General features: G+C 42.8%; 1 protein-coding gene across 4 annotated transcripts in view; it reads left to right on the top strand.

Annotated features, from left to right (window-relative positions):
- Nucleotides 1-24618, top strand: part of ZDBF2 (zinc finger DBF-type containing 2) — a 114450-nt gene extending 89832 nt beyond the window's left edge. For 3 of the 4 annotated variants that reach the window (XM_068244992.1, XM_068244993.1, XM_068244994.1), the window contains 3 exons: nt 8496-8601; nt 14822-14949; nt 21672-24618. In XM_068244992.1, coding sequence (XP_068101093.1) covers nt 8496-8601; nt 14822-14949; nt 21672-24381 — 2944 coding nt within the window. In that variant the 3' untranslated portion in view covers nt 24382-24618. Of the gene's footprint in view, nt 1-8495; nt 8602-14461; nt 14637-14821; nt 14950-21671 lie in introns of those variants that run through there. The other variant, XM_068244995.1, reaches the window with a different exon arrangement.
- Nucleotides 24619-27100: the final 2482 nt, after the last annotated feature.

The raw sequence follows: 27100 nt of genomic DNA, 5'->3' as shown, positions 1-27100 counted from the left end.
TTTCAAATATACATACATTTATTGATATACTCCCTAAAAAGTGTTGCAACGCGTTTCACAGGTATAACCCGCTTCATCAGGCAATAAACAGGGCTTTAAAACTGTAAATCAGAGACAAAACGGCTACATCAGATACATGTACTGCACAGTATTGCTCATTAAAATGACAGTAAACATCAAACTAATTGTGTAGTAGTGGTGTGGACAAAGTAAATGGACTGTATTGGCAGTGCATAATTGTCATAATAAATGGCTATTTTGTGAACAATGCTACAAATTCATAGAGATGGCCCGAACGGCGAATATCAGCTACCCACGTCCGCGGCGGGTAGCGGACACATATCGCGTTCGATCTGCCTCCTATACCTCGTCATTGGAATAAACTTTCACCCTCTACATCACAGTCAGCAGGCACATGGCAGCCAATCAGACAGCACTCCCTCCTGGACCCCCCCCCCCCCCCCCTAAAAATGTCACAGCGTGAGCCATGTTATCATTTTGCTGATCTTGCTATAGTGAGAGGAAGGGAGAGACATTTGGAGATGGGTAAAGCGTTAGTTAGGCTGCTGTTAGCTTGCTTCTCGCTCAATCCTGTTGCTGAAAGCACCCCACAAAAAGCTCTTTTGAGAGCTAATATTCTTCTGATCTGTTTTTTTTTTTTTTGTGTGTGACCACAGACAGCATACATACAGCCCTGTCGCAGCTGGGCCTTGCTGTACTGTGCCAGGCCCACACTCTGTATTACCACTGCATATCTTTTCACTGCATTTGTGATTTAACTTGCTGAAGCATAGCTGTCTTTGTGGTTGACACTGCATATAGCTAGAGCCCACAGACAGTTGCCAGCCAGGCTAGCTGGGATTTGTAGTCCCACACTATTACCATTGCATATCTTTTCACTGCATTTGTGATTTAACTTACTAAAGCATAGGTGTCTTTGTGGGTGACACTGCATATAGATACAGCCCACAGACATTTGCCAGGCCAGCTTGGATTTGCAGTCCCACCACTGGCAGCACACTCAGTTATACCAGTGCATACCTTCCCTTTGTACCTGTGTGAAAGCACACTCTATTATACCAGTGCATACCTTTCCTCTGTACCTGTGTAATAGCACACTGTATTATACCAGTGCATATCTTTCCTCTGTATCTGTGATTGAACGTACTGTACCATAGCTCCTTTTGTGGGTGACACTGCATACAGCCCACAGAGAGACAGGGACAGTTAGCTAGGCTGTTCTTTATTACTGAAACCTCACCAAAACAAAAAAACTTTTGATGGCTCATATTTTATGTGTGTGTGTGTTTGTGTGTGTGTGTGTGTGTGTGTGTGTGTGTCATACATTGTATACAGGGCAGGACACAGTCATTGCTGGGCCTTGCAGTTCTACTATCCTCTTCTATCTATTACAAGCCAGCACACTGTCTATCATCATATTTGTGCTTCGCTTCCAACTGTATCGGTTATTGATATCTGTGTGTGTTACACACTGCATACAGGCCACACTTAGTTGCTGGCCCTTGTAGTTCTACTATACTCTTATTGCAAGCAAGCAAGCCAGCACACTGTCTATCATAAGCAGTGCTTAGCTTGCAACTGTATTTGTGATTGAAAGTACTATATAGGATATCTCTGTGTGTGTTAAAGTACACAGCCCAGTGATACACACACACACACACACACACACACACACACACACACACACACACACACACACACACACACACACACACACACACACACACACACACACACACACACACACACACACACCTGCTATGTATTTGTGTGCCTCTTTGTGATTACACACACTGTCTACCACTATTGAATATTGTTAGTAGTACTGCATACCCCCAATATGGGAAAAATAACAGGCAGAGGCAGGCCACCCCACAGGTATTTTCGAGGTCGTGCTGGCGAGATTTTGTGTGCCCTTGACCAAAGTACAGTGTTCAGAAGGCACGTACCCTCAACCCCCAAAATTCTGAGGACGCGATGGACTGTCTTAAACAGCGCACCACATCTTCTATAGCTTCCACACAGAACCTCTTTGACGCACTGTCCTCCTCTTGCTCTGCTTCTGTTTTCCCACAAAAACTTAACAGTACCACTAGCAACACAGCTGCTCCACTTGATGTGTCAGAGGAGTTATTCACACATAATGCATTTAGTGATACACTTGGGGTCATCCAGCCAACATGCCCTTCAAGGCCTGCTGTTGCCACCACCCGAATGCTGACATTCCAAAGATCACCAGTGTGGCATTTTTTTTGTGTGCCTCTGATACCAGCAATGCCATCTGCAACCTCTGCCAAAAGAAACTGAGTCGTGGGAAGCCCAGCACCCAACTAGGGACAGCTGCTTTGCGAAGGCACCTGATCGCAAAATACAAACACCAATGGTATGCACACATTAATAAAAGCAGCACACAAATATAAAAAAACTGTTTGTAGCAATGTTATTTTGTGGGTGATAGGCAAAAAAATTATGCCCGTTGTTGCCAACACTTAAAGTGGACCCAAATTAAAAATACAAGGTTTCAGAAATGAAATCTATTTTCTAAATTATAATAATAAATAGCTACCTTTTTTCAGCTGCATGATGACAAATTTAAAATATTTTACATTTATTGGAGTAACCCCTCCCTTCCTTTCAAATTGCCGGGATTTTTCCGGCAAACTGGTGGAGGAGATGGTGTCCAGCATAGGAGGAATTGCTAATGGCTGCCTCCTGTATAACCCTAGTTATCAAAAGAGAAGGGTGAAAAGCAGTCACTGAAATGCTCATAGGCTTGAAGGAGTGTTTATTTATCTTTGTATGTGTCAGAGTGGTGCAATTAAATATTTTGAATTAAAAAAACGTTTGGTTTGGGTCCGCTTTAAAGAAAGATGAGCTTATCACACAGCTGAATGGAAGGCTCATGGTGAAGGACCTGCCCAGACAGAGCAGAAAAATTACTATGAAATGCCACTTGCCAGTGCCACATCCTTGCCTGAGATGGTGGGAGAACATGATATAGATAGGGTAGGTAGCAAGTTGGGGGGGAAAAGGGGAACAGGTTTTAGCCAATAGGTAGTGATGAGTGATATGCAAAATAAATACATTTTCAACTTACCAGTATATGGTCAAAGTAGCACCAGGCTCCTCTGTAATCTGGTGCAGTGAAGTGGCGCTCAAAATAGAAGGATTTTGCCACGTGATGCGACCTTAACGACGGCCGCTATAGCCATCTTGTTTGTCAACCTCTCTTGACGCAAAATTTATGTTCTGAATACGCACACATTATGAAGTATTAATGTGTAGCATTGTTCACAAAATAGCCATTTATTATGACAATTATGCACTGCCAATACAGTCCATTTACTTTGTCCACACCACTGCTACACAATTACAGTTTGATGTTTACTGCCATTTTATATGTATCTGATGTAGCCGTTTTGTCTCTGATCTACAGTTTCATACCCCTGTTTATTGCTTGATGAAGCGGGTTATACCTGCAAAACGCGTTGCAACACTTTTTGGGGAGTAGATCAATAAATTTATGTTGTTTTCAAATTGACAGTTTTGTGACTGCTTATAGGAGGTAAGTCCACCACTGCCTTCCAAGCAATTTTTAAACATTTTAGTTTGTTTTATTCTGTTGGGGCCTCTGATTACTCTATACAAGAAGGAAAAAAATGTTTTCATTATTTTTTTTGATAAAAACGATTGATTGTACTAGAGATACAAGAAATCAAAAATAACTTTTTCTAGTCGAGATAAAAATATACGATTATTCAATTTAAAAAAATTTAAATCTACTTGGACGTGTTTGAAAAATCAGACAAAAAAATTGTAAAAACATAATGCTTTATTCGATCGTGTTTTTCTTACGTTTTCAGAAAAATCTATGAAAAGTGTATAGTATATTGGTTTGATTTTTTTAAACTATTGGATTGAGTGGAAAAATTGATCAGATTTCAGTGGATGAAAAAACAAAACAAAACTGAATTGTGTTAGACCACCTTTATACAAACTCTGTCAAGACTGGGGGTGTAATACCTTCCTGAAGGTCACCTATTTATGTAGACGTAGAAAACAGGCAACAATTTTTCCTGATCTATGTTGCTGTTTACTCACACTAAAAGGAGAACATAAGGTGGCCTGTCTGCATTAAAACTGGAAAAATAGTGCAGTTTAGATGATTTGGAAGTTCATAGCTGGCTGCAAACTGAAAGGGAAAAGCAACTTTTAATATCATTAAATTGCAAAAAGAACATTAGCAAAAAAAAAAAAGAAAAAAAATTCTTGCAGCTCTGATGAATGATTATAGCATTTTTTTAACAAGAGTGGAATTACTCTTTAACCACTTCAGGATCTCTGCTACGTTTATCTACGCCCCTGCAGGGAGTAGATAAGCATGCTGTTTGTTTACCGATGCCGCTCACGATCGCCGCATTTCCCCCGTCCGCAATCCTGTCCCTCCGTGATCGGGGAATGGATAACAGCTGTTTCCATCCCTGATCACTGAGTCTCCTATTACTTACAGCTTCCTGCAGCGTTGATCAGAAAAAAATCTGACAAACAGTATGTAAACATTGACTCCGTGTTAGATTTACTCAACACGGAACACAGTCTAGCACAGGCATGGGCAAACTTGGCCCTCCAGCTGTTGAGGAACTACAAGTCCCACAATGCATTGCAGGAGTCTGACAGCCACAGTCATGACTCATAAAGGCAAATGCATTGTGGGATTTGTAGTTCCTTAACAGCTGGAGGGCCAAGTTTGCCCATGCCTGGTCTAGCACCATCTTGTGGCCAAAAAGTAAAAATACATCCAAATGCACTCTAAACACTAATCCATAGGAGAATTAGTTTTTTTTTTTATTATTATTATTTTTAACCCTTTCCTCCCCTACACCATAGATACCAAAACACTTAAAAAAAATAAAAAATAAAAAAATTACACCATTTAAAATATATAAATAGTTACCTTAGGGAATTTGTTAATATGTATGTCAATACTGTGGATTTTGTAATTAAAGTCTTGGAATTATTATTCTAATATAAAAAAACACTAAACGGAAAAATAGACACCTTTATTTCCAAATAAAATATTATTGCCATACATTGTACTAGGGACACAATTTAAACGTAATAACTGGGACAAATGAACAAATAAAATGTGTCTGTCTCATCAATAGCACATTTTATTTTTAAACTACAATGGCTGAAAGCTGAGAATGGTGATTTTTTTTTCCCTTTTTTTTTCTACTTCTTCCTTGCAAAATACTTATAAATAAAATAATGGTTAGCAAAAAGTACTGCCCAGAGAAAGCTTAGTTTGTCCCACAAAAAATATTATATACATAATTTCAGTGTGATAAGTAGCAATAATGTTATTGGCGAATGAAATTGCTCTAGTCCTGAAGGCGAAAAAACCTGTGATCCTGAAGTGGTTAAAGTAGTACTCCAATTCTTAGCATGCATGAAATAGAGGAGCCCGGAAAAATGTGTATAAAATTATTATTGTTAATAAAATTATTGTTAATATCTACCGATATTCTTCGTTTTTAAAGTGTAAATTATTGTAATAAAATATCGGTCTATATTAACAACCATATTTTGCTACAACTTAACCTAACCCTGCTCTCACACAGAACCCTCCCCTTCCGATGTCTAACTCTGAAAACTCCCCTTCCTGACCTCTAAACCTAAAACCTATAATGTTCAAAATGATAATTTTCAAAAATGAATGATTTGTAACTACAAAACTTTAAAAATTTAAAAAATAATTAAGTTCTCATTTTCAAAACGATGAAAACATTTAAAATCAATAATGGGATTTTCAAAACGATAATTAAATTATGGGGCACCCAAAACGTCCATTAATCTGTGCGCCCAAATTTCCTGCTTTTATTATCTATGTACAGTATAGAGATTTTGTGAGAAATCCATCACAGTTTAGGTCCTATTTTCAGAAATATTAAAAATTTTGAAAAAAGATTTGCAAATTCTCTGGCACTAAATGTGTAATGAAGTATCTCCATTTTAGTACAATATATGTAATTAAAAGGTATGCTACCTTTTGAAATAAAAAATTCCAAGAGTTTTAAATTGGGCTTAATAAAAAGCATTCACAAAGCAGGGGACACACTTGTCTTTCAGTTTTCTGTGTGCGTTTTTTTCTGCATGCATGTTCTGCACACCATGTGTGTTTTGTATTCAGAAAACATGCACGTTTTTCACACTAGCCAAAGTAATTGTTAGGGAAAACTGACAAAATGTGCAGAATTATCCTGCAGGATGTCAATTTTTTTTCTGCACGCAAAAAACCCCCACAATAAGTGTTAACCAGACCATTGATTTACATGAGTTCTCAGTTTGAATCAGCTTTCTGTGCAGAAAAGACGCACAAAAACAGTCAAGTGTCTCCCCTGCCTTTAGGCCTCTTTCACAGTGTGACGTTAAAGTCGCACGTTAGAAAATGTTCCAGCACAGACTAACGCACAGCAATACAAAGCCTATGCGACATTCACAGTGCACACGTTGCGTTGTGTGTAACGTGTTGCAATATTTAGAAGTGCTGCATGCTGTGCGTTTAGCAATACATTTGCTGCGTTATGTGTTTTGCACATGCTCAGTAATTTTTTTTTTTATTATTTTTTTTTATGTAACGCATGCACCGTTTTCGTTCCATCAGTATGCGACGAAAACGGAGCACCAAGAGACACATAACGTAGTACAAAATAACGTCCAATTAAATAACCTACATGCGCTGCGTTAGGGGCACGTTGTGCGACTTTAACGTCACATCAAACGCACCATCCCACTGTGAAAGAGGTCTTAGAGTGTAAGATTTGTTAAAATTTACCCTAGTTTGCTGTGTATTTGATTTTATGATTTGGTAATATAATCACAAATGAAATTGTAACTTGTATGATGTGTCTTCTGTTGTCTTATATGAACTGTATTCTCTACATTTTTTTTTTTTTTTACTTATTAGATCAGTTCCTGAACAAATTTATATGCAGAGTTATGAAATGTTATCATCCTTTAATTCTAAAATGCACAATTGCAACAAAGTTTAAACTGCTTAATGACAGCCATGCAAGCAATATACCGGTTCATCAATTTTTTTCTTTGGAGATTGCTGTGTCATGCCTTTAAATTAAACATGCATTCAAATATATTTGCAAGGGATTCCAGTTTATTTAAAATGTTAATTTGTGGCGTGTATAGAATAAACTCATTCATACATTTGAAGCCAACCAAGGATTACAAAAGGCTGAAAGGCTGAAATTATTAAACCAAAGGAATATTATTTCAGAGGAGTTGTGTGTTAATTTTTATCCACGGACCTACAAACTGTTGAGTGAAAATAAAGATTGCTGGAATCGTCACAATGCTGTGTGGTATATTTCGAATTATCAGTATGTTCCTCCTCAATGTATGGGAATCTGCAGTAGATTGGAATTCAAGTAGCTACCGAATGGATGGTAATTATGTCATATTCTTTATTAAAATTGGTTGGTAGTGATTTTTTACAATAATGGAATCTCCAGAATGGATTAATTATACTGTATAGCCAGTAAGTTCCTATCTAAACTGAGTAGTGCTGAAATGGTCAAGTTGCTAAGGAGCATACATTTAAAAGCTTTGCAAGTTAATTTGGGTACGAACTAACTACTAAGGCTGGATATACACCTGTCTATCAGTTTTCTGCGTGCGGTTTTCTGCATGTGTTTCTGACATTGCTGCATTGCTGTCAGTTGTTTCTAACATGCATTCAAGTGTGAACTAGCCCATTGATTTAACATTGGTTCTCAGCTTTCCAATGCAGAAAACGCACATAAAATGTGAATCCAGTCTAAGGGCAATTACAGCTATGTCCACAGGCTAACATTGGGCAAAATGCAAAATCATAGGTAAAGTTTTTAAACAATTCAGTGCTCAGGCAAGGCTGCAGTCAGATAGTGTCTAGGACCAGGCAGAGGTCAAAATAAAACTGGATATGTCCCTAAGGAGCAGGTAAAATTGGTGTAAGGCGCACCTGATGATTTGGGCGGCGCCATAGGCTGCTGGCCTACGCCAAGTGTGTAATTACCAATGGTGGTGTAGCTCGAAGATTCCAGCTAGCCGTGATCGGCTATCGTATTACCCAAGTACCATTCGGCTCTAGCAGCGAGGGATCAGTATTAGCTGCTCGCCTATAGTATGGGCATTAGTTAGTGTTAGGTGTAGGTGGGTGGGAAGCTTAGCGTTACGTGTAAGTCAAGGGACTGTTAGTGTTAGGCACAGGTAGTGGAGGGTTAGTAGTAAGGTTAAGTTTACAGACGGGGAGAGTAGAATATCTGTATTTTTCTATCAGGAAAATCTGACGCCCATTTTACCAGGTGCCTTTTTTAAATGTGCATACAGGCTGTGTATCCAGGAGGCTAAATACTATGCATTTTTTTCGTACACTTTGTCACTCAAACCATACTTTGAATTTTTTTTTTTTAAATCTTTAGTGAAAATCTCCACCCTCAAGAGCAGTCAGTAAGTGATTCACCCCTACGGTATTACAGACAAGGATACTGTAGCTGCTGCCAGGTTCATTACATTAACCTAGCAAAGGTAAGTCTACTTGCCATAAGGAATAAACATAACTCCAATTGTAACATGTACCTGATGGACTTAAAGAGAACCCGAGGTGGGTTTGAAGAATATTATCTGCATACAGAGGATGGATCTGCCTATACAGCCCAGCCTCTGTTGCTATCCCAAACCCCCCTAAGGTCCCCCTGCACTCTGCAATCCCTCATAAATCACAGCCACGCTGCTGACAAACAGCTTGTCAGAGCTGGCTGTGTTTATCTCTATAGTGTCAATCTGCTGCTCTCCCCGCCTCCTGCAGAACTCCAGTCCCCGCCTGCATCCCTTCCCTCCCTGCTGTTCGGAGGGAAGGGACGGGGGCAGGGACCGGAGCTATGCAGGAGGCGGGGGAGCAGCTGAGACTGACACTACAGATGTAAACACAGCCTCACAGCACGGCTGTGAGTTATGGGGGATTGCAGAGTGCAGGGGGACATTAGTGGGGATTGGGATAGCAACAGAGGCTGGGCTGTATAGGCAGATCCAGCCTCTGTATGCAGATAACATTCTTTAAACATACCTCGGGTTCTCTTTAAAGGGTAACTAAACTGAATGCAGTATAATCTCGTTATAATAAACTCTGCTATAGTAAACATCAGGTATCGTAAACAACCTCTCCAGGTCCCAGACAATCTTCATTTATAAGTCTATGGGAGCAACGCCTGGTATAGTAAACTCTGATATAATAAAACTTCTGTTATAGTAACAGAAGAGGTATCAGAGCCACTTCCATAACAGATGCGTTTATCATTACTGGCTGCATTTTGAAGAGAGGCTTCATGATTGGCTCAAGTGTGAGCAGAAAGTTTTGCAGGACGTGCTGCAAGCCCCACCCATGGAGGTATCAGAGCCACTCACAGGAAGCAAGTGGCTGCCTCTATTTAGTGATGACTGCAACTTTTAAGGAGCCCTGGATACTGTACCAGTGATTTGTCCAGTCTGGCTATGCAGCCCTAAGGTATACTTAGCCTTTCAGTCCACCTAATGTGCAAGTGCTTGTACTGTACCTCCAGTGGGAGGACAGAGTTGGTCCTATGCAGCAGAGAGTGTACCAGAGCATGCTGGGCCATTTCTAGGACAATTTCTGATATAGTAAACCACTTTTCCTGGTCCCTTGGAGTTTACTATAACAAGATTATATTATAATAAAAAGCAGTTTAACTTACCTGGGGCTTCTTCCAGCCTCCTGCAGCCATCCTGTGCCTGTGCCGTGATTCTGCGATGGTCCAGTCACCCGCAGTGCCCCTCTATCAGCCAGACAACTCAGCGAGTCAGTGGCCACCGGGTATGCGCAGTGCTGGATGTGTATCCTCACTCACACTCCTGATCCCTGGAGCATTCTGCACATGTTTGCGTAGTCAGTGGGAGGGTGATCACCCAGTGGGCCATGCATCCAGCTGTCAGAGAGGTTCTACTAGTGACTGGAGCATCGCAAAATCATGGCGCAGGCACAGGATGGCTGCAGGGCTGGAAGAAGCACCAGGTAAGTTAAGCTGCTTTTTTTTCCAATTTAGGTTCCCTTTAACCCTCCTGGCGGTTTATCAAAATTCACCAGGGGGCAGCAAAGCCATTTTTTAATTTTTTTTTTTTTTCATGTAGCGAGACAAGGTCTCGCTACATGATAGCCGCTGCTCAGCGGCATCCCCCCAGCCCCTCCGATCGCCGCCGGCGATCGAAGGTCAGGTGATCCCGTTCAAAGAACGGGATCTCCTGGAGGGCTTCCCCCGTTCAGCTCAGCTCGGGCTTACCGCCAGGAAGGTTAAAGGACTACTGTAGGTGGGTAGGGGGAAAAAGAGTTGAACTTACCCAGGGCTTCTAATGGTCCCCCACAGACGTCCTGTGCCTGCGCAGCTAGTCACCGATGCTCCAGTCCCTGCCTCCGGTTCACTTCTGGAATTTCCGACTTCAAAGTCGGAAAACCACTGCATCTGAGCGGCCGTGTCCTCGCTCCCGCTGACGTCACCAGGAGCATACTGCGCAGGCCCAGACCATACTGAGTCTGTGCAATACAATCCTGGTGACGTCAGCGGGAGCGAGGACACAACTGGGAAGGCGCAGTGGTTTTCCGACTTTAAAGTCGTAAATTCCAGAAGTGAAACGGAGGCGGGACTGAAGCATCGGCGAGTGGCTGCACAGGCACAGAACATCTGCGGTGGACCATTAGAAGCCCCAGGTAAGTTCAGCTCTTTTTTTTTTTTTTCCCTACCCCCCCTACAGTACTCCTTTAAAATCATGCTTGAACTGACGTGACATGAGGAGACGTGACATGGTTATATATAGTACTAATCTTGCTTAGAACTTGCTTGTTTAAACTTTTTATTTATTTACTTTTTTCATTGCAATAATTGGTAAACCAGTGCTTCACTTTTGCAGATGAGGTAGTTGGGAGTGAACTGGAGCTATAGCTCTCCTGAAAAGTACCTTATATACACGTGTATAAGCCGACCCCCCCAATCCCCAACATTTACTTCCAAAACCAGAAAAAAAAATGATAGAGCCGTGTATAAGCTGAGAGTAGGAATTGCACTGAGGTCTTGGTCAGCTAATGTACAGCTAATTAGAGAGAGCAGCTCTGTTTTAACTTCCTTAGTAACCTTTTGCCTTAAGGGCTTATTCAAACTATCATCATTTCATTTCGTTTAAGCGCTAGCGTTTTTGAAATCGCTCTAAAAGCACTTGTGCAATGATTTCCTATGAGAGTGTTCATACTTGAGTGCTCCGCTTTCTATTGAATCGCAAACGCGGTTCCTGTACCATTTTCTGAACGTTTGTGTTCAATAAAAAGTATAGGGAAATCGCTAAGCGCTTGAAAAAGCGCTTTGAATAGCAATTTCCCGAGCACTTTTATGAATAAATACATTGTATTTATTCATTTCCGGGTGACAGAGTAAAAAATGATTGCTCCACAAAAGCACTTAGAAAAGCCCTTTTCTAAGTGCAAAGTGCAGGGAAAAGCACTTTTAAAATCATTAACCAAATCGCTCAGCGCTTGTGATAGCGATTTATAATGTGAACAAGGCCTAATAGCAGATTGGTCAAGCTCCCAGTGCAGCAGCCAATCCCAGTTAAGCATTCATCTGTCAAACAAGAAGGCAGCCTGGCACCATCCAAATGGCTTTATATTCACGTGGGTTGCAATGCATATGCACAAACCTTTGTATGCTTCTTTGACTGCCCACGTGAAAATAAAGCCATTTGGCTGGTGCCAGCCAGGCTGCCTTCTTGTTTGACAGAGCAACATGCTGTGATACAGCTGAGCTGTGTGCCCCCCGAACCTTTGACACGGACAGCTGCACATTTTTCTACACAGCGGCGGGGAAGGGTAATATAATTGAATGGCATCCAAGAGACGCGCACACTGTTCTGCTTACCCAGAAAGGGGACATGGAGGCCTACTTCAAAGTTTTGGGGCATTGAAATCTAGCGGCACAGGGGGAATAACAGACTTCACCCATGTATAAGCCGAGACCCCCACTTTTGGGCCACTTTTTTGGCCTCAAAAACTTGGCTTATACACGAGTATATGTGATACTTATAAGCCAAGGCAATTGTGTGTTGGTAAACAATCTCTCCTGATAACAGGATAGGGCTGACAAGCTCAAAAGAGAGCTAAATGCACCATATTTTGCTGTGTAACAAGCCGCTAGATTCTAGGTAGAAATTTGTGTGCAAGGCTTAAAAAAACTTGCAAGCTTAAAAAATCTGAGGGAGAAAACAGGTAAATCATTTAACTTACCTAGATGACCTAAGTCTGTAGACACCTCCAGGTCCCTTATTACATCTGGCCTCCTCCTCGTCTTGCTGCTATAGTCCCCATTTGGAAATCTGGGTGGATCTCTGAGGCCCATGGGCTGTCCATCTATGTGCCATCTTTGGACTCGCTCTTGCAGAGCTGCGTGTAGCAGCCATCACTGGGAGTGTCCTGAGAATGCACAGTTCCGATTATTTCTAGGTGCACATGCTCAGGACACTTTTGTGCACAGTCTTTCGGGAGCATGAATTCACAAGGGCGCTTGGAGTGAACAGTGCATGTGTCGGACTACGAATAGGGGCTACAGCGGCAAGGCAGTTTGGAGGCCGGATGCAATAAGGAGCCTGGAGTTGTCTGAAGAGCTTATATATTATTGAAGGAAAGTATATTGTTTACATTTTTTTCCCTCAGTTATACTTAAACTAATTTTTTTTTAAATCTGGCATTTTGGGTTGTTCAATTGGAATTCTGTCACACTTTCAGTTTCAGAGGATTGTTGCAGTACATGCTGGTTGTGATCTGAATCCTATCAGACTTCCATGTAGACAATTTAGGACTCTGGAAGTGTAATGGGATGGATGTAGATGGGTAGAAACCAGTAGCTTCTGAAGAGTGATTCACCATGTGACAGAATTCCCTTCATATTCACCCTGCACAGCTTTCTGGGCAATTTTAGAGGAGAAGTGAAGTGTAATTGTCACAGGGTTGCTGTCAGCTCAGTTAGGTTTGGAGAGAGTATGCACTGATTCCTAAAAAGAAAAATGTTAGCCAAGCTTGTGATACATTAGGTCACCGGTATAATTTACTGACAGAAATGTACCAGGGTTACACTTGCACGTAAATGATTGCTGTCAGGAATTTACTTTACAAAATAACACATAATAGTGTAAAAGGTAGCACTTTTCTTACACATGATCAAGCTTGATCCTGCTGGTGAAACTGAGAGGAATGAGCGAACATACAAAAGTGTTCCTCATGTAAAGAAGCAGCTTCTGGCAGGCGGGGTAAGGAGGGGAACAAAATGCTCACACAAGATCTAGCACTCTGGATCTTTTGGTGACTTATCTGGGTGGCTGTACACATGCTAAATTCTTCTGGGACTGCCAGTTTAGATTCCAACTCTATGCATTCAATAATTAAATGTACAAAAAGATCCGCATCCTTCAAATGTCCACTTCCTCCCTTCACGGTGTCCTTAATTTAGATAATAAATTTGATCCACTTCCCAGGAATCCACACTATACCTTCTGGATTCTACCTCCTCTGTTTGCAGCACAAACCCCATGGACAGACAAAGATCATAGGGTAACACAAACATTGCAAGCAGTCCACCACCAGCATATGACATGATCTCCATGTTCAACATCCTATGTGCACACACAGAACACCTCCCTGAACTGTGTTACAGCATCAGAAGTACAGAACCATGTCCACCTTGTATTCTCCATACATTCCAGCAAAACAATTTATTTACATACTCCAGTACTGGAATATGTAAATAAATTGTTTTGCTGAAAATTGGTCGGCATTTTCTTGTGTCTGCCTGGAGGAGGTAAGTCCACCACTACCTCCTCACTTTTAAACATTTTAGATCTTTTTATCCTTCTGGCGCCTCTGTATCCATACTACGTTATACATATCCACCCTTGGTGGAGGGTTGTTACCCCTTTTTTCCTTGATCCACAGAGAGTGACTTATTAATCATGAGTGGGGACAGGTCTAATCTCCCCACCTGCCTTTACAGTGGTTGCCTATGCGGTAACCCAGACTTGTGAGTAAATTGCACATACTCTTTCCACACACCTTCATTTACCAATGAATACTACACTATATTGGGCTCTCTGCGCCCCTCTTTTTGTTAAGATTAATATTCAGTAATTGTGGTTAGAAAAAGTGGGCTGAGCCAACACAGCCAATTACATACCCGGGCAATGCCGGGCCATCAGTTAGTGTATTATGAGGCAAGCTCCAGGTAAACGGCTAACTGCATTGTTGAATACAGTATATAAGAAACATGTTTCCTAACAAGACATTTGTAATTCTGCCAACCCTGTAACTGCCAGCAGTAGATCAGTAGGTCAGTTAATCTGTTTTCCAGTGAGCTCCAGTTGCAGGCAGACAGGTCAAAACTTGCTGATTAAATTGTGAAGAGCAACAGTAACATTGTGAGTTAACATTGTAGCCTTTCCTCCTCTGAGGAAGCTCGCATTGCACAGCTTTGACATCTCTGTGCTGCTGCTCTTCTTCCTCATCATGAGACATGCTGGTAAGAGGGGGTACTTGGTGGGTACCTATGTTTACCTATGTTTACTGTGTGTGAAGGTTAAAAAAAAAAATATTATTTGTTTTCTAGAGATGAATAATTTTCAACAGTTTAACTGTAAAGAACACTAAATTCCCAAAGTGTTTATATGTCTTAATTTCATTTTCCATGTTCAATGATTTTTCCAGCATCTTGCTAGTGATCAGCACAAAGATGTGTCCATCTTGCACAGAAATCGATTCAATACAAGTACGCTGATGGAGCGCTTCCTGAAGGATGTTCATCTCTACCATCCTCAAAACTACCATGATAACAGGTAAGGGTTAAAGAAAACCTATGGAAGTTTGCATGAAAGCAAATAGATGGTAGTGGTATAGTGCAGGCTGCACCCACTACAAAGCTCCCCAACCATGTCCTACCCTTGTCATACCTTTGTCCGAACCTGCCATGCCCTTCTGTTTGATTCATTCCCCCCCCCCCCCCTCATGGCCCCGGGGTGACTCCAGCGCTTTGTCCCTTTACTGGTGGCAATCCCAGGCAATAGTCACATAATAAGGTGGAAAGAGGTTGGTTGTTGGGGTAGTAGTTAAGTCCTATGGGGTCTTGCTGATGCTCATTAGAGCCTGACTTGTGACATGCAGCCAATGCTGCTCAAGTACGAAGACTGTGTACAGTACAACTATATTGCCAGATAGGGAAGCAGTAACCCACTGCAGTGTCATTTTAAGCATATCTTTAAGGCCCGGTTCACACTTGCGGTTTAGTAAAAACCGCACCGGATGTCCGGACCGCACCGTATCCGGACCGGACCTGATCCGTACGGTTCCTATCCGGATCCGGTCCGTTTGCATCCGGTTTCCGTGCGGTGTGAACACGGTTGCGGTCCGGATCCGGTTTCTTAAGGAGATAACATCCTTTTAATTACCTGGGGTCTGGGAGGTCAGCAGAAGGGTCTGGGGTCATTGTTGGAGACAGGTGGACGTGTGGAGACCATCCGTGGATACAGAGACTGCAGTTGGGACCATGGATCCAGGCATTTACTCGTAAACCTGGGAATTCTCTCTGTTGTTACTCGTAAACCTGGGAATTCTCTCTGTTGTTCGCCTCCTTCAGCAGACATGTTGCTGGCAAAAAGAGCTCCAGCATGAAATCGCTGCTGCCCCACTCTTCGCTGGGCCCATGTGGTCCCCATCCAAAATGCATAGGAAGTGGGTTAGAACGTCCGGTTTTTGTAGCCAGTGTGTTGTGCGCTCTCCGGCTCTCATTGCTTTGTATTGGCCGGATGGTGCAGTCCGGCTCCGCTCCGGATACGGCTGCCGGAGGAGCCGGACCAAAAAATAGCGCATGTTGGAACGGATGCCGGAGTCCGGATCCGGCCCGGATCCGGTCCAGCTCCGGTCCGGCAGAACGGACGCATGTGAACGGACGCATAGGCTTTCATTGCCATGCCGTGCGTCCGTTCCGTCCGTTCTGAAAGCGGTCCGGCTCCGGCACGGCGATTCCGGACGGCCACCGCTAATGTGAACCGGGCCTAAGTTAACCCGAGGGGGATGTTAGATTACAATTGGACACAGAGGCATGCTCCTTATGAGCGCTCTCTGTGTCCTCACTGCACTGCTTTCTGTTCACCCTTCCTTCTGCTGTGCCCCACTGAATTTGCCGACAAGCAGCTTGTTGGCATCCTAATGGGGGAAGGGGCAAACGTTGCAGGAAAGACACTCTGCAGAATGCTCCTTCCCCACCTCTCTCCACCCCTTCTCCGCCTCTCTTCACCCTTTCCCAGCCTCTCTGTGTCACAGCATAACTCTCTGGGAGAGCTGAGAAGCTGCAGCATCCGACATTGCGGCCAGCTTGGAAATGCAGAAAACTTCCCTGCTACCCAGTGGACCAATGGAGCGACGTGGGACAGCGAGAAGCAGATCAATGGACTCTGAGAAGACCTGGTTCAGGTAGTATGCTTTTTTTCTTTTTTCTTTTCTTTCCGCATCCGGTTTTCTTTAAATCTCATTTCCCAAAAAGTTTGTTGCATAAAATGTAAATGAAATCAGAATGCAATGAATTGCAAATCATTTACCGTATTTGACAGAATATAAGATGCTCCGGAATATAAGACCCACCCAGGTTTGGAAGGCAAAACCAGGGGAAAAAATATACTAAACCTGGTGTGTCTATGGTCCAGGAGCGTCATTTGGATCTTCTCCCCCCAAGCTGTCTCTAAGATATGCTGCCCCCACCTACACTAAATTGCACTTGCCTCCCACATAATCATTTTGCACCTCCTGTCTCTATTACTCTCGCTGTCTGCTCTTTTGCTCTACCTTAACACCAGCTGCCAGCACCCATATAGGGGACAAGTGTAGCAGAATTTCTATATATGCTCATTGCTCAAATGTCCCAATACCTCAGCCTGATGCCTGTCTTAGTCAGACTGCCAGAGCCTGCACATACAGAACAAGAAGGAAGAGAGATTGACAGGAGGGGGAGATTTGAAAAACCTTCAGGAGCTTCTCACTCTGCACACTGTGAACAGCTCCGCTGATCGCACGCTGGAATGCATAGAATAGACATAGGTTTCTCTCACCCTTGAATGCAAAGAACAGACACAGGCATATGGCTGCAGAGTGAACTGTGCACGAAGAGCTTCTTCACTGCCGGAATCTAGAGCATACACACAGAGGGGAAGGATGAGAGTCACAGGAGAGGGGGAACTTCAAAAGCCCTTCTCCACGGGCTTCTCGCTCACATGCTCACAACTGCTTTGATGATGGAGGGAAGCCATTAAAGACCAGAGGGGGAGGCTCTAAACACTACAGTGGGGAGAGCAGGGGTGAGAGCCAGCAGCAGCCATCTCGCGCTGTACGCAGCATTGGAAGTAGGAAGTAGAAGGATGCAGGCCTCAGCCCACGGCTGTGTAAGTGAGGGCACCAACACTTAAACTTGCTTTTAGGGAACACTTGGCTGCACATTTGGAATAAAAGACGCACTGACCTCCCCCCCCCACTTATATTCCGAAAAAATAAGGTAAACCCTATATGTAATTGAAAATGTTAAGACAACAAAGCAAATGTTAAAACTATGAACATTTTTTATTTCAATTAATATGATTTTTTTTTAAATGATATACTCCATTCTGCTAACAACTTGTTTCATGTTTCATAGATAGTTGATACAGTGGCATGTTTACTACTATGTTATGTCACCCTTTCTTTAAAGAACCACTTTTTGCGAAAATTTTAAATACATGAAAACACACAAATATAAAAGTACATTTCTCCCAGATTAAAATGTGCTATAAATTACTTTTCTCCTATGTTGCTGTCACTTACAATTGTAAGTAGAAATCTAACAAAACGGCTTTTAGACTATATACTACTTATACAACACTGCGCTGGTATTCACACAAAGCTCAAATTAAACAGGTGGTGCACGTTCTCACAAAACAATACAAAATTACCACTTATACCCTCAAGATCGCGATACTGCTTTAAAACAAGTCTGTGCCACCAAATACTGGGGACAAATGTCCATGTAGACAAGACCTCCCAACTCAGTATGTATCAAGAGTCCATAGATCGACTGTCCATGCAGACTAGACCTCCTGGTTTTGTATATTTCTTCAAAACATACAGTGGGCAATCAGAATTGCAATGGCTTCTGTGCATTATACACCTCCACCACATCCTTAAGACTGGGAACTCAGCTTGATATATATGCACTTCCTTGGCAAAGCAAACACCTCAAAATAAAAGCACAAGGCCTCTCATAGCGTAAAACCGTTCAGCAATTTATTAAAATATTAAAAATGCACACTCACATGTCCATAGCAGAATATAGCATATAGAGTTTTATGGATGGGCTTTCCCCCATATGGTGGCAGGGCTTGTTGTGGAACCGGACCTCCGATACCCTCATCACCCTCGGCGTATTCCTCCTTCCCAGATTACTTCCTCATTGGTAACCCCGCCCGACTAATTTCGTCTAGAACGACTCATCAAGAGCTGTACCAATGAGGTGAGTGTGAATCCTAAATACCCCGCTAACCCCTCCCATCCCCACATCATCCTTCGTCACCTCCCCATGGGCAGTGCATTACCAGCGGGGAACGGCGAGTAAGAGTGGTCGACATCATTCTCTCCAGTGCGCCCCTCCGCTATCCCCCTCTACTCTCCTGCCCACTTCCGTCTCTTCAGTGTCTACTCCTGTCCCCCCCCCCCCCACACACGTGCCTCCACTTCCCCTGCATGCCTCCACTATACTCCATGTACCACTGGCCCCCGTGCGTGTCTGCAGCGGCTTACCCAATACATGCCGCCGCAAAGACTGCAGACACCCGGCTTCTCCATACGCTTCCTCTACTGCGCAGCTACTGATGATGCGTTCAGTACAAGCCGTGCAGTAGAGGAAGCGTATGGAGAAGCTGGGTGCCTGCAGTCCTCATGGCAGCACATATCGGGTAAGCCGATGCCGCTGCAGACATGGAGGCGTGCCAGCAGTACAAGGGAGATGGCGTGGGCATGCGAGGGGAGCGGAAGGCGTTGGCGGGACACAGAAGGACACATGGTGGAGACTGGGCACACAGGACACATGGTGGAGACTGGGCACACAGGACTCATGGTGGAGACTGGGCACACAGGACTCATGGTGGAGACTGGGCACACAGGACTCATGGTGGAGACTGGGCACACAGGACTCATGGTGGAGACTGGGCACACAGGACTCATGGTGGAGACTGGGCACACAGGACTCATGGTGGAGACTGGGCACACAGGACTCATGGTGGAGACTGGGCACACACGACGCATGGGGGAGACTGGGCACACAGGACGCATGGGGAGACTGGGCACACAGGACGCATGGGGAGACTGGGCACACAGGACGCATGGGGAGACTGGGCACACAGGACGCATGGGGAGACTGGGCACACAGGACGCATGGGGAGACTGGGCACACAGGACGCATGGGGAGACTGGGCACACAGGACGCATGGGGAGACTGGGCACACAGGACGCATGGGGAGACTGGGCACACAGGACGCATGGGGAGACCGGGCACACAGGAAGCATGGGGAGACTGGGCACACAGGACGCATGGGGGAGACTGGGCACAAAGGACGCATGGAGGAGACTGGGCACAAAGGACACATGGGGAGACTGGGCACACAGGACACATGGGGGGAGACTGGGCACAAAGGACACATGGGGAGACGGGTTCAATTTGAGGTCTTTAATTTTTTGGCTTGAGTCATAAGCAATTAGCAAACTCAATAATAATGATTACAGTATATCAAAGAAGGAGGATCTTATTGTACGTTGTATTCTTTGTCCATTATTAAAGAGCAATACATTCATTTTTAACTTTGTCAGAGATAATACTGTAATGTGGTAACCTCCCCTTTAAGTCCTCCCATCGGAGCCCTACCTATATTATGTTTACAGTAGCTGTGTAAAAATATGGTTGAGAGTAGTGATGTTGTTCGAATTTGGGTTTCCTTATTCAGAAACCTGGATAATGCTGTGCAAAGCAGTTCAGTCCCTTTATGTTTGGACAGAGTCACAGGGTTGTGTTCCATGCTGCGCTTTACTTGACACTCTTTCCAAGCTGGAAGGAAGAAGCACGGAGTCATGTGAAGCTTGACATGGAACGCAACTCTGAAAAGAAAGGTACTGAATTGCTATCTCTCATCTACATAATTTTCTCTGTGCTGAATCATGACTTGAGTAATATTGCTCCTTTGCTGGATGTGAGGTCAAGATCAGAAATTTGGGTAAGTAAGATTACTATTACAATAAGCCAGTTATGCACAGCTTCATTTCTAATCTACCTGGTCAATCCACTATCCAGCTAGAGAGCAGAGCTAAGAGTCAAGTGTCTCCCAGTCTAAGAGTACTCTTGCACCTTGGGGTTACATATTTCCTGCCACTGCTCTCCCCATTCCTCAAGTGCAGCATATGAAGAGCTGTGATTCAAAGACAGAAATACCTGTGTCCAGTCAGCCAGTCACTTCAGTTTTCTCTGTAACATGTATTCAGGATGCTTGACTGTGACCTCACATACATAGGACAGACATGAGAGGGGAAATAGTTTTGGCCAGAGTTAGCCAGACACAGGTTGTCTATGTCTGCGCTTACCTGCTCCACTCTACATATGCTTGAAGAGAAATGAGAAGAGAAACACTGGTTAGGAGACATGATGACTGGGGGCACTAGTTTGGAACAGGGTGTGGAGGGATGTTGATTACTCATAATGGTGGCACTTATCACTTGGGCGATTGGTGACTGGGGTTGTGGGATTTACAGCTGTGCTTGTGAGAGTGGAAAGATTTTGGTGCACTTGTATGGAAGGCTTTGTTGGTGGTGCTGGGGATGGCTGTATTTCGGAAGTACATAGCAGTGAAAGTTAAATGGGATTGGGTATAAATTGTAAGTGGTGAGATGCTTGCTTTGCTTGGGCTTTAGAAGGACCATAATGCCAGCACTCAGTACCAGGTTAGAGAGTATGGCTGTACTTAGAGTACATAAATGTAGAGTTAATTTCCTGAGTGAGCCCTCATGGGAATAGAGTAGAGACCTAGTTCAATACAAACCCCTAACTCCTGTGAAGTATTAACGTGTTAGTTATTTGTTTTGGCCATGGGGTGCCTGGCAAAAATGACCAAGACACTAGGGGCCTCTTCATAAAGATGGCAATATGCCTACTCAGAAAAGTGTTATCACTGCAACATAGAACTTTTTTGATTTGCAGATTTATAAAAGTTGCAATCAGTCTAAATGACCAGAACTTTGATTCTGATACAACACTTTTCCAATCTCTCCACTTAAAAAATAGCAAAATGCTGATGCCAGAAAAGTGGTGGCCTTATATTTATTGGCACTTCAGTGGTAATCACTATGGGTAATGTTCTACCATTTTTTGAATTTGAAATGTTTAAATACAACACTTTACCATGTCTGCAGTGATTGTACAATATATACCAGTAGTTTTACAGAATTATTATCATATAAATATTTTGTTAGTAACCCATTTGTTTCCATTTTGCAGACCAACATATGACGATATACCAGAAGTGAATGTGATTTCTTCGCCACAGGAACACAGAGTCTATATTAATGCACAGGCAAATCAGCCCTCTGTTTCTAGCAACACACTAAATCAACCTACAGTTTCTAGCAACACACTAAGTGGCGAAGATAAAAACTGCATTTCTGACTGTCATAAACTTGGGATTTCCTCTAAAAAAATGACATACTTGCAGTTACGTAAAACAAGCCCAAAACATGGGGGTCAGGATTCCAGGAATGAAAACCATCATCAAAGTGTCTGTACTTGGAACAATTCATTGACTACTTGCCAAAAAGCCTTATGTATTCCAATAAACCCCCTACCTCATGCCTTCAGCTACAGCACCTTACCTTTGAACTCCACTAACCAGCTGACTGCTAACCAGAGTTTCTTTGAGACTCCACATACAGTGCTTTCTTCAGAGCCCAGTAAAAACAGAAAAACAGCATGTGAGAAACCCAAAAAGTGCCCAGGTGCTCATAAGGCAGAAATCCCTTCAAAATCTCTAGACAACAGACAGTTCAATATTCGAGGCAGCTACTGTAATTTGACCTCAGGTATTGTATTTAAGAATGAAAACATTTTCAACACTCAGGCAGGGAAAGGGTACCTTTTTAGTGACCACGTGCTACCTAGTGACTCAAACACAATCAAAAGTGATGAACAATGTAAAGGCTTTTCCCACCTTAAGAACAAAGAGACTCACTTAAGTAGAGATGATAACTCAGTAGATGCTACCATTGAGGCAGTCATAAGAAAATACTGCCAGGAACCTTCATCAGACAGAATAGAGGAAAAGCCGCTAGCAGATGAAGAAAGTGTATTGTCATTAAATGTTCCTTCTATGACTGGATGCACTGAAGATTCCAGTCTAAGTTTTAATTGGAATGTGCCATTAGAGATAAAGGAGGATCAGTCAAAAGTCATGATTACAAATTTAGACTTGTACACAGAATCCAGTGTATATGTTGATGAAGATTACAAATCAAAACTTAAATGTGTCCTGCAGGCCAGCCCATCAAAAGAAATGGAGTCCGAACATCAAGAGGAGGTTCTGCCAGCTCTTCCACACATCCCTCCATCTTTTGTTGGTAAAACCTGGTCCCAAGTAATGCATGAGGACGATTTAAAAATTGAAGCCCTTGTCAAAGAGTTTAGGAAAGGAAAGTTCCACTGTTACTTTGAAGAAGAATGTTCAGTAAATACTGGTAGTAGGAGAAGAAATACAAGTAAACAAGTTGAAAAGAAAGTTGAGGCAAATACAGAGGACTTGAACGACTCTTTAAAAGTGGATGTCTTGCCTTTATTTGAGGATGACTTTTGTGAAGATCATATTCCTGATACACATAGCACTAAGTCAGAAAGTGCTTTAAAATCTAAGTTCCCTAAGCCCTGCAAACATGTATGGAGACAAGCTTCAAGGTGTCAGGTAGTAAAGGTCAGTCATGGTACTCAGACAAGTATAGTTAACTATCCGGTGGTAAAAAGAAAAATTCTGAAAAATGACTCACATACAGGTATCTTTGATGACTTTGTTGAGGAAAGAACTCCAGACATGAAAACTAAGATGTGTGCTTTAAAACTTCCAGAATCTTACACCAAAATTTTAACTCCTCTTCAACCCAAAACAATGGTCTATGTTCTTTCCAATCCGGATATAAAACCAAGTACTTGTAGGAAAAGTCGTAAGCAATTCTCTACTGACAGTAGAGAATCCGTGTATTATAAATACAAGCAATCACCTCTTAAGTATTATGATCCTTTGACTAATCGTATCCTTAAAACCCCTCCCAGAAATTCATTACAAGGATTGCATGGCAAAGCACACTGTGTTCGGAAGCTGTTCAGAAGCCTTAGTAATGAAGGGAATGTTGATAAAGTAGATACTGAACCAAAGGAATCTTCCACATCCAAGAAGTCTTTGAGCAGTTGTTCTGTTAGTTCTGTGCCCTTTGAATCTATCAAGGGAAAATATTTAAACTCCAGCATAAAAGGGAGTGGATCTTCTGAGAGCTCAGAATACACAAGCATTGGCTATGCAAAGTTGGGTTACTCTGAGAAACCCCATGCACACATTTCTATTTCTCCATGCAAAGCAGCTGTCACTAAGGTCAGTGAAGACACTACGCATAGTATTTTGATTACAGACTCTAAAAGAAAACCACTGAGACCACAGAAGTTAGTCAAAAAAGAGCTTTCTGATTCTTCACCTATGCAAAGCAAGCCAGTTATAAAAACCAGAGTTGCTCTTACATCTAAACATCGACCTCATAAAATGGGTAAGAGTCTGGAGAAACGGACAGAAGCAAAGTCTAGATGTAGAACACAATCAAAAAGAAACCCTTCTGCAATCCTTTCAAAATCAAAGAAACCTTGTGTTCAGACTCGTTACCCAAATAAAAGGAAAGTTAAAAGTCAAATGAACGAGAGAACTGGTGAAGAGTTTAAGAAACAAGTAGTGAAGTCACAGCTTATGTCACTGAAGCCAACAAAAAGAAAAAGAGGCATCACAAGGAACAATTTACAAATGTTCTCTGAAGACAAATATATTACTAGATCTCGGAGCAAAGCCACTGAGCGTTCTCTACCGAACACCTACCATTGCCTACGAAGTCGATGTACAATATTAAATAAATCTTCTACTACCAGAACTTTCACTAACACACTGACCAGAAGAAAAGCCAGGTGAAAGAGTGTTCAGATATTTTTATTTATGAGGTAATAAGACATTTAAAACACTGTGCAGGAAACGGGTATTGAGGTATTTTTTTTTACCCTTTTTTTATTTGCTCAGAATATTTGCTAAACTCATTTTTTCAGATTATCTTATCTTTTCATAATTCATTAATATGTTGATGTTTGATATTTGGTTATATATAGAGCTATGTAAAATGAAGATGTAAGTATAGTTGTATTTCAAAACAGAGCTGTATATTCTTCTTGTTGATTTTTTTTTTTATAAATGGTATGAAATTGAGGTTATTAAACCTGTATTTTCAATATCAAATATTTATCCATTAACGAACACCCACACACACACACCCACACACATATACACTCTGCATCTGGAAAGTATTCACAGCACATCACTTTCTCCACATTTTGTTATGTTAGTGCATTATTCCAAAGTTGATTACATTCATTTTTTTTCCTCACAAATCTACACACTACTTCCCATAATGACAACATGAACGTTTTGGCAAATTTATTAAAAATGAAAAAAATTTGAGAAGATTCATGTGCATAAGTATTCACAGCCTTTGCCATGAAGCTCGCAATTGAGCTCAGGTGCCTCCGGTTTCCCCTGATTATCCTTTAGATGTTTCTGCAGCTTATTTGGAGTCCACCTGTGGTAAATTTCAGTTGATTGGACATGATTTAGAAAGGCACATACCTGTCAATATAGGTTCCACATGTTGACAGTTGATGTCAGAGCAGAAACCAAGCATGAAGGAATTGTCTGTAGACCTCTAAGACAGGATTGTCTTGAGGCACATAGTTACATAGTTATTTGGGTTGAAAAAAGACATACGTCTATCGAGTTCAATTAGAAAAGAAAGTACAACACCAGCCTGCTCCCTCACATATCCTTCTGATCCAGAGGAAGGAGAAAAACCCTTACAAAGTATGGTCCAATTAGCCCCAAATGGGAAAAAAATCCTTCCCAACTCCAGATGGCAGTCAGATAAAATTCCTGGATCAACACCACTGGGCATTACCTAGTAATTATAGCAATGGATGGCTTTCAATGCAAGGAAAGCATCTAAGCCCCCTTTAAATGAAGATATAGAATTTGCCATAACTACTTCCTGTGGCAATGCATTCCACATCTTTATCACTCTTACTGTAAAGAACCCTTTCCTAAATAAACGGCTAAAACATTTTTCCTCCATGCACAGATCATGTCCCCTAGTCCTCTGTAAAAGCCTAGGAACAAAAAGCTCATCCGCCAAGCTTTTTATATTGCCCTCTAATGTATTTATATATTATTATTATTAGTAATAATAGTAATATTATTTATTGTATTTATAAAGCGCCAACATATTACGCAGCGCTGGACAATATATACAATGATACAAGGATGGCAGACATAACAAGGTTATACATGCAAATTGTACAAAATACATGATCATGCGATATGGGCTGGTTAGGTAGGCCCAGTAATACAAGTACAGACTTGTCATAGGACAGGCGTACATGATCCTGTAGACTACACTAGGGAATGGAGGACCCTGCCAGAGGCTTACAATCTAAAGGATGGGGTGGAAACACTAGGTGGGGCTGTGAAATATTCAGTTACTGTGTGGTAGGAGGTGGGTAGGCCATCATAAAGAGGTGGGTTTTGAGGGCTTGCTTGAATGTGTTGAAAGAGGGAGCAAGTCTGATGGGTGGTGGAAGGGCATTCCAAAGGGTGGGGGCGGCTCTTAAGAAATCCTGCAGGCGGGCATGGGAGTGGGAAATGCGCGGGGTGGTGAGGCGAAGTTTGTTGGAGGATCGGAGGGGGCGACCTGGTGTATACCTGTGAACAAGCTCCGAGATGTAGGTAGGGCAGGTTTTGTGCACAGATTTATACGCCAGGCATAGAATCTTAAAAGTTATCCTGAAACGGATAGGGAGCCAGTGCAGGGATTCACAAAGGGGAGATGTAGATGCGGAGCGGTGCGAAGAATGGATGAGTCTTGCAGCCACGCTCATCACTGATTGAAGGGGGGCAGTTTGTTTCAAGGGGAGGCCAGAAAGGAGGGAGTTACAGTAATCAAGGCGGGAGATGATGAGGGCATGGATGAGCAGTTTGGTCGTGTCCGGGGTTAAGAAGGGGCGGATCTTGGAGATATTACGGAGGTGGAAATTGCAGGCTCTGGTGATGTTTTGGATGTGTGGGATGAAGGAGAGGTCAGAGTCCAAGGTGACACCCAGACAGCGGGCCTGAGAGGTAGGGCGAATGGTTGTGTTGTCGATTGTGAGGTGGAAATCTGGGAGGCGTTCAGCAGCATGGGGTGGAAAGATCAGGAGCTCAGTTTTGTCTAGGTTAAGCTTCAGGTACCTAGCAGACATCCAGGAGGAAATTGTTGAGAGACACGAGGAGACCGTGTTTATGGTGGTGGATGAGAGATCGGGGGTATGGAGGTAAATCTGAGTGTCACCGGCATGAAGGTGGTATTTGAAGCCCAGGGAGGAGATAAGCTTGCCAATTGAGGAAGTGTATATGGAGAAAAGAAGGGGGCCCAGAACAGAGCCCTGGGGGACACCGACTGAGAGGGGGCAGGGGTTGAGGAGGAGCCATTGAAGGTAGTTGTGAAGGAGCGATTGGATAGGTAAGGAGGATATCCAGGCCAAGGCAAGACCATGGATGCCCATGGACTGTAGTGATTGGAGGAGGTGGTCAACAGTGAGGAGGGGGTGGTCAA

This window comes from Hyperolius riggenbachi, chromosome 7, assembly GCF_040937935.1.
Source record: "Hyperolius riggenbachi isolate aHypRig1 chromosome 7, aHypRig1.pri, whole genome shotgun sequence".
Lineage (NCBI taxonomy): Eukaryota > Metazoa > Chordata > Amphibia > Anura > Hyperoliidae > Hyperolius > Hyperolius riggenbachi.
Note: the sequence above shows the minus strand (reverse complement) of the source record. Positions and strands in the feature narration are given on the sequence as shown.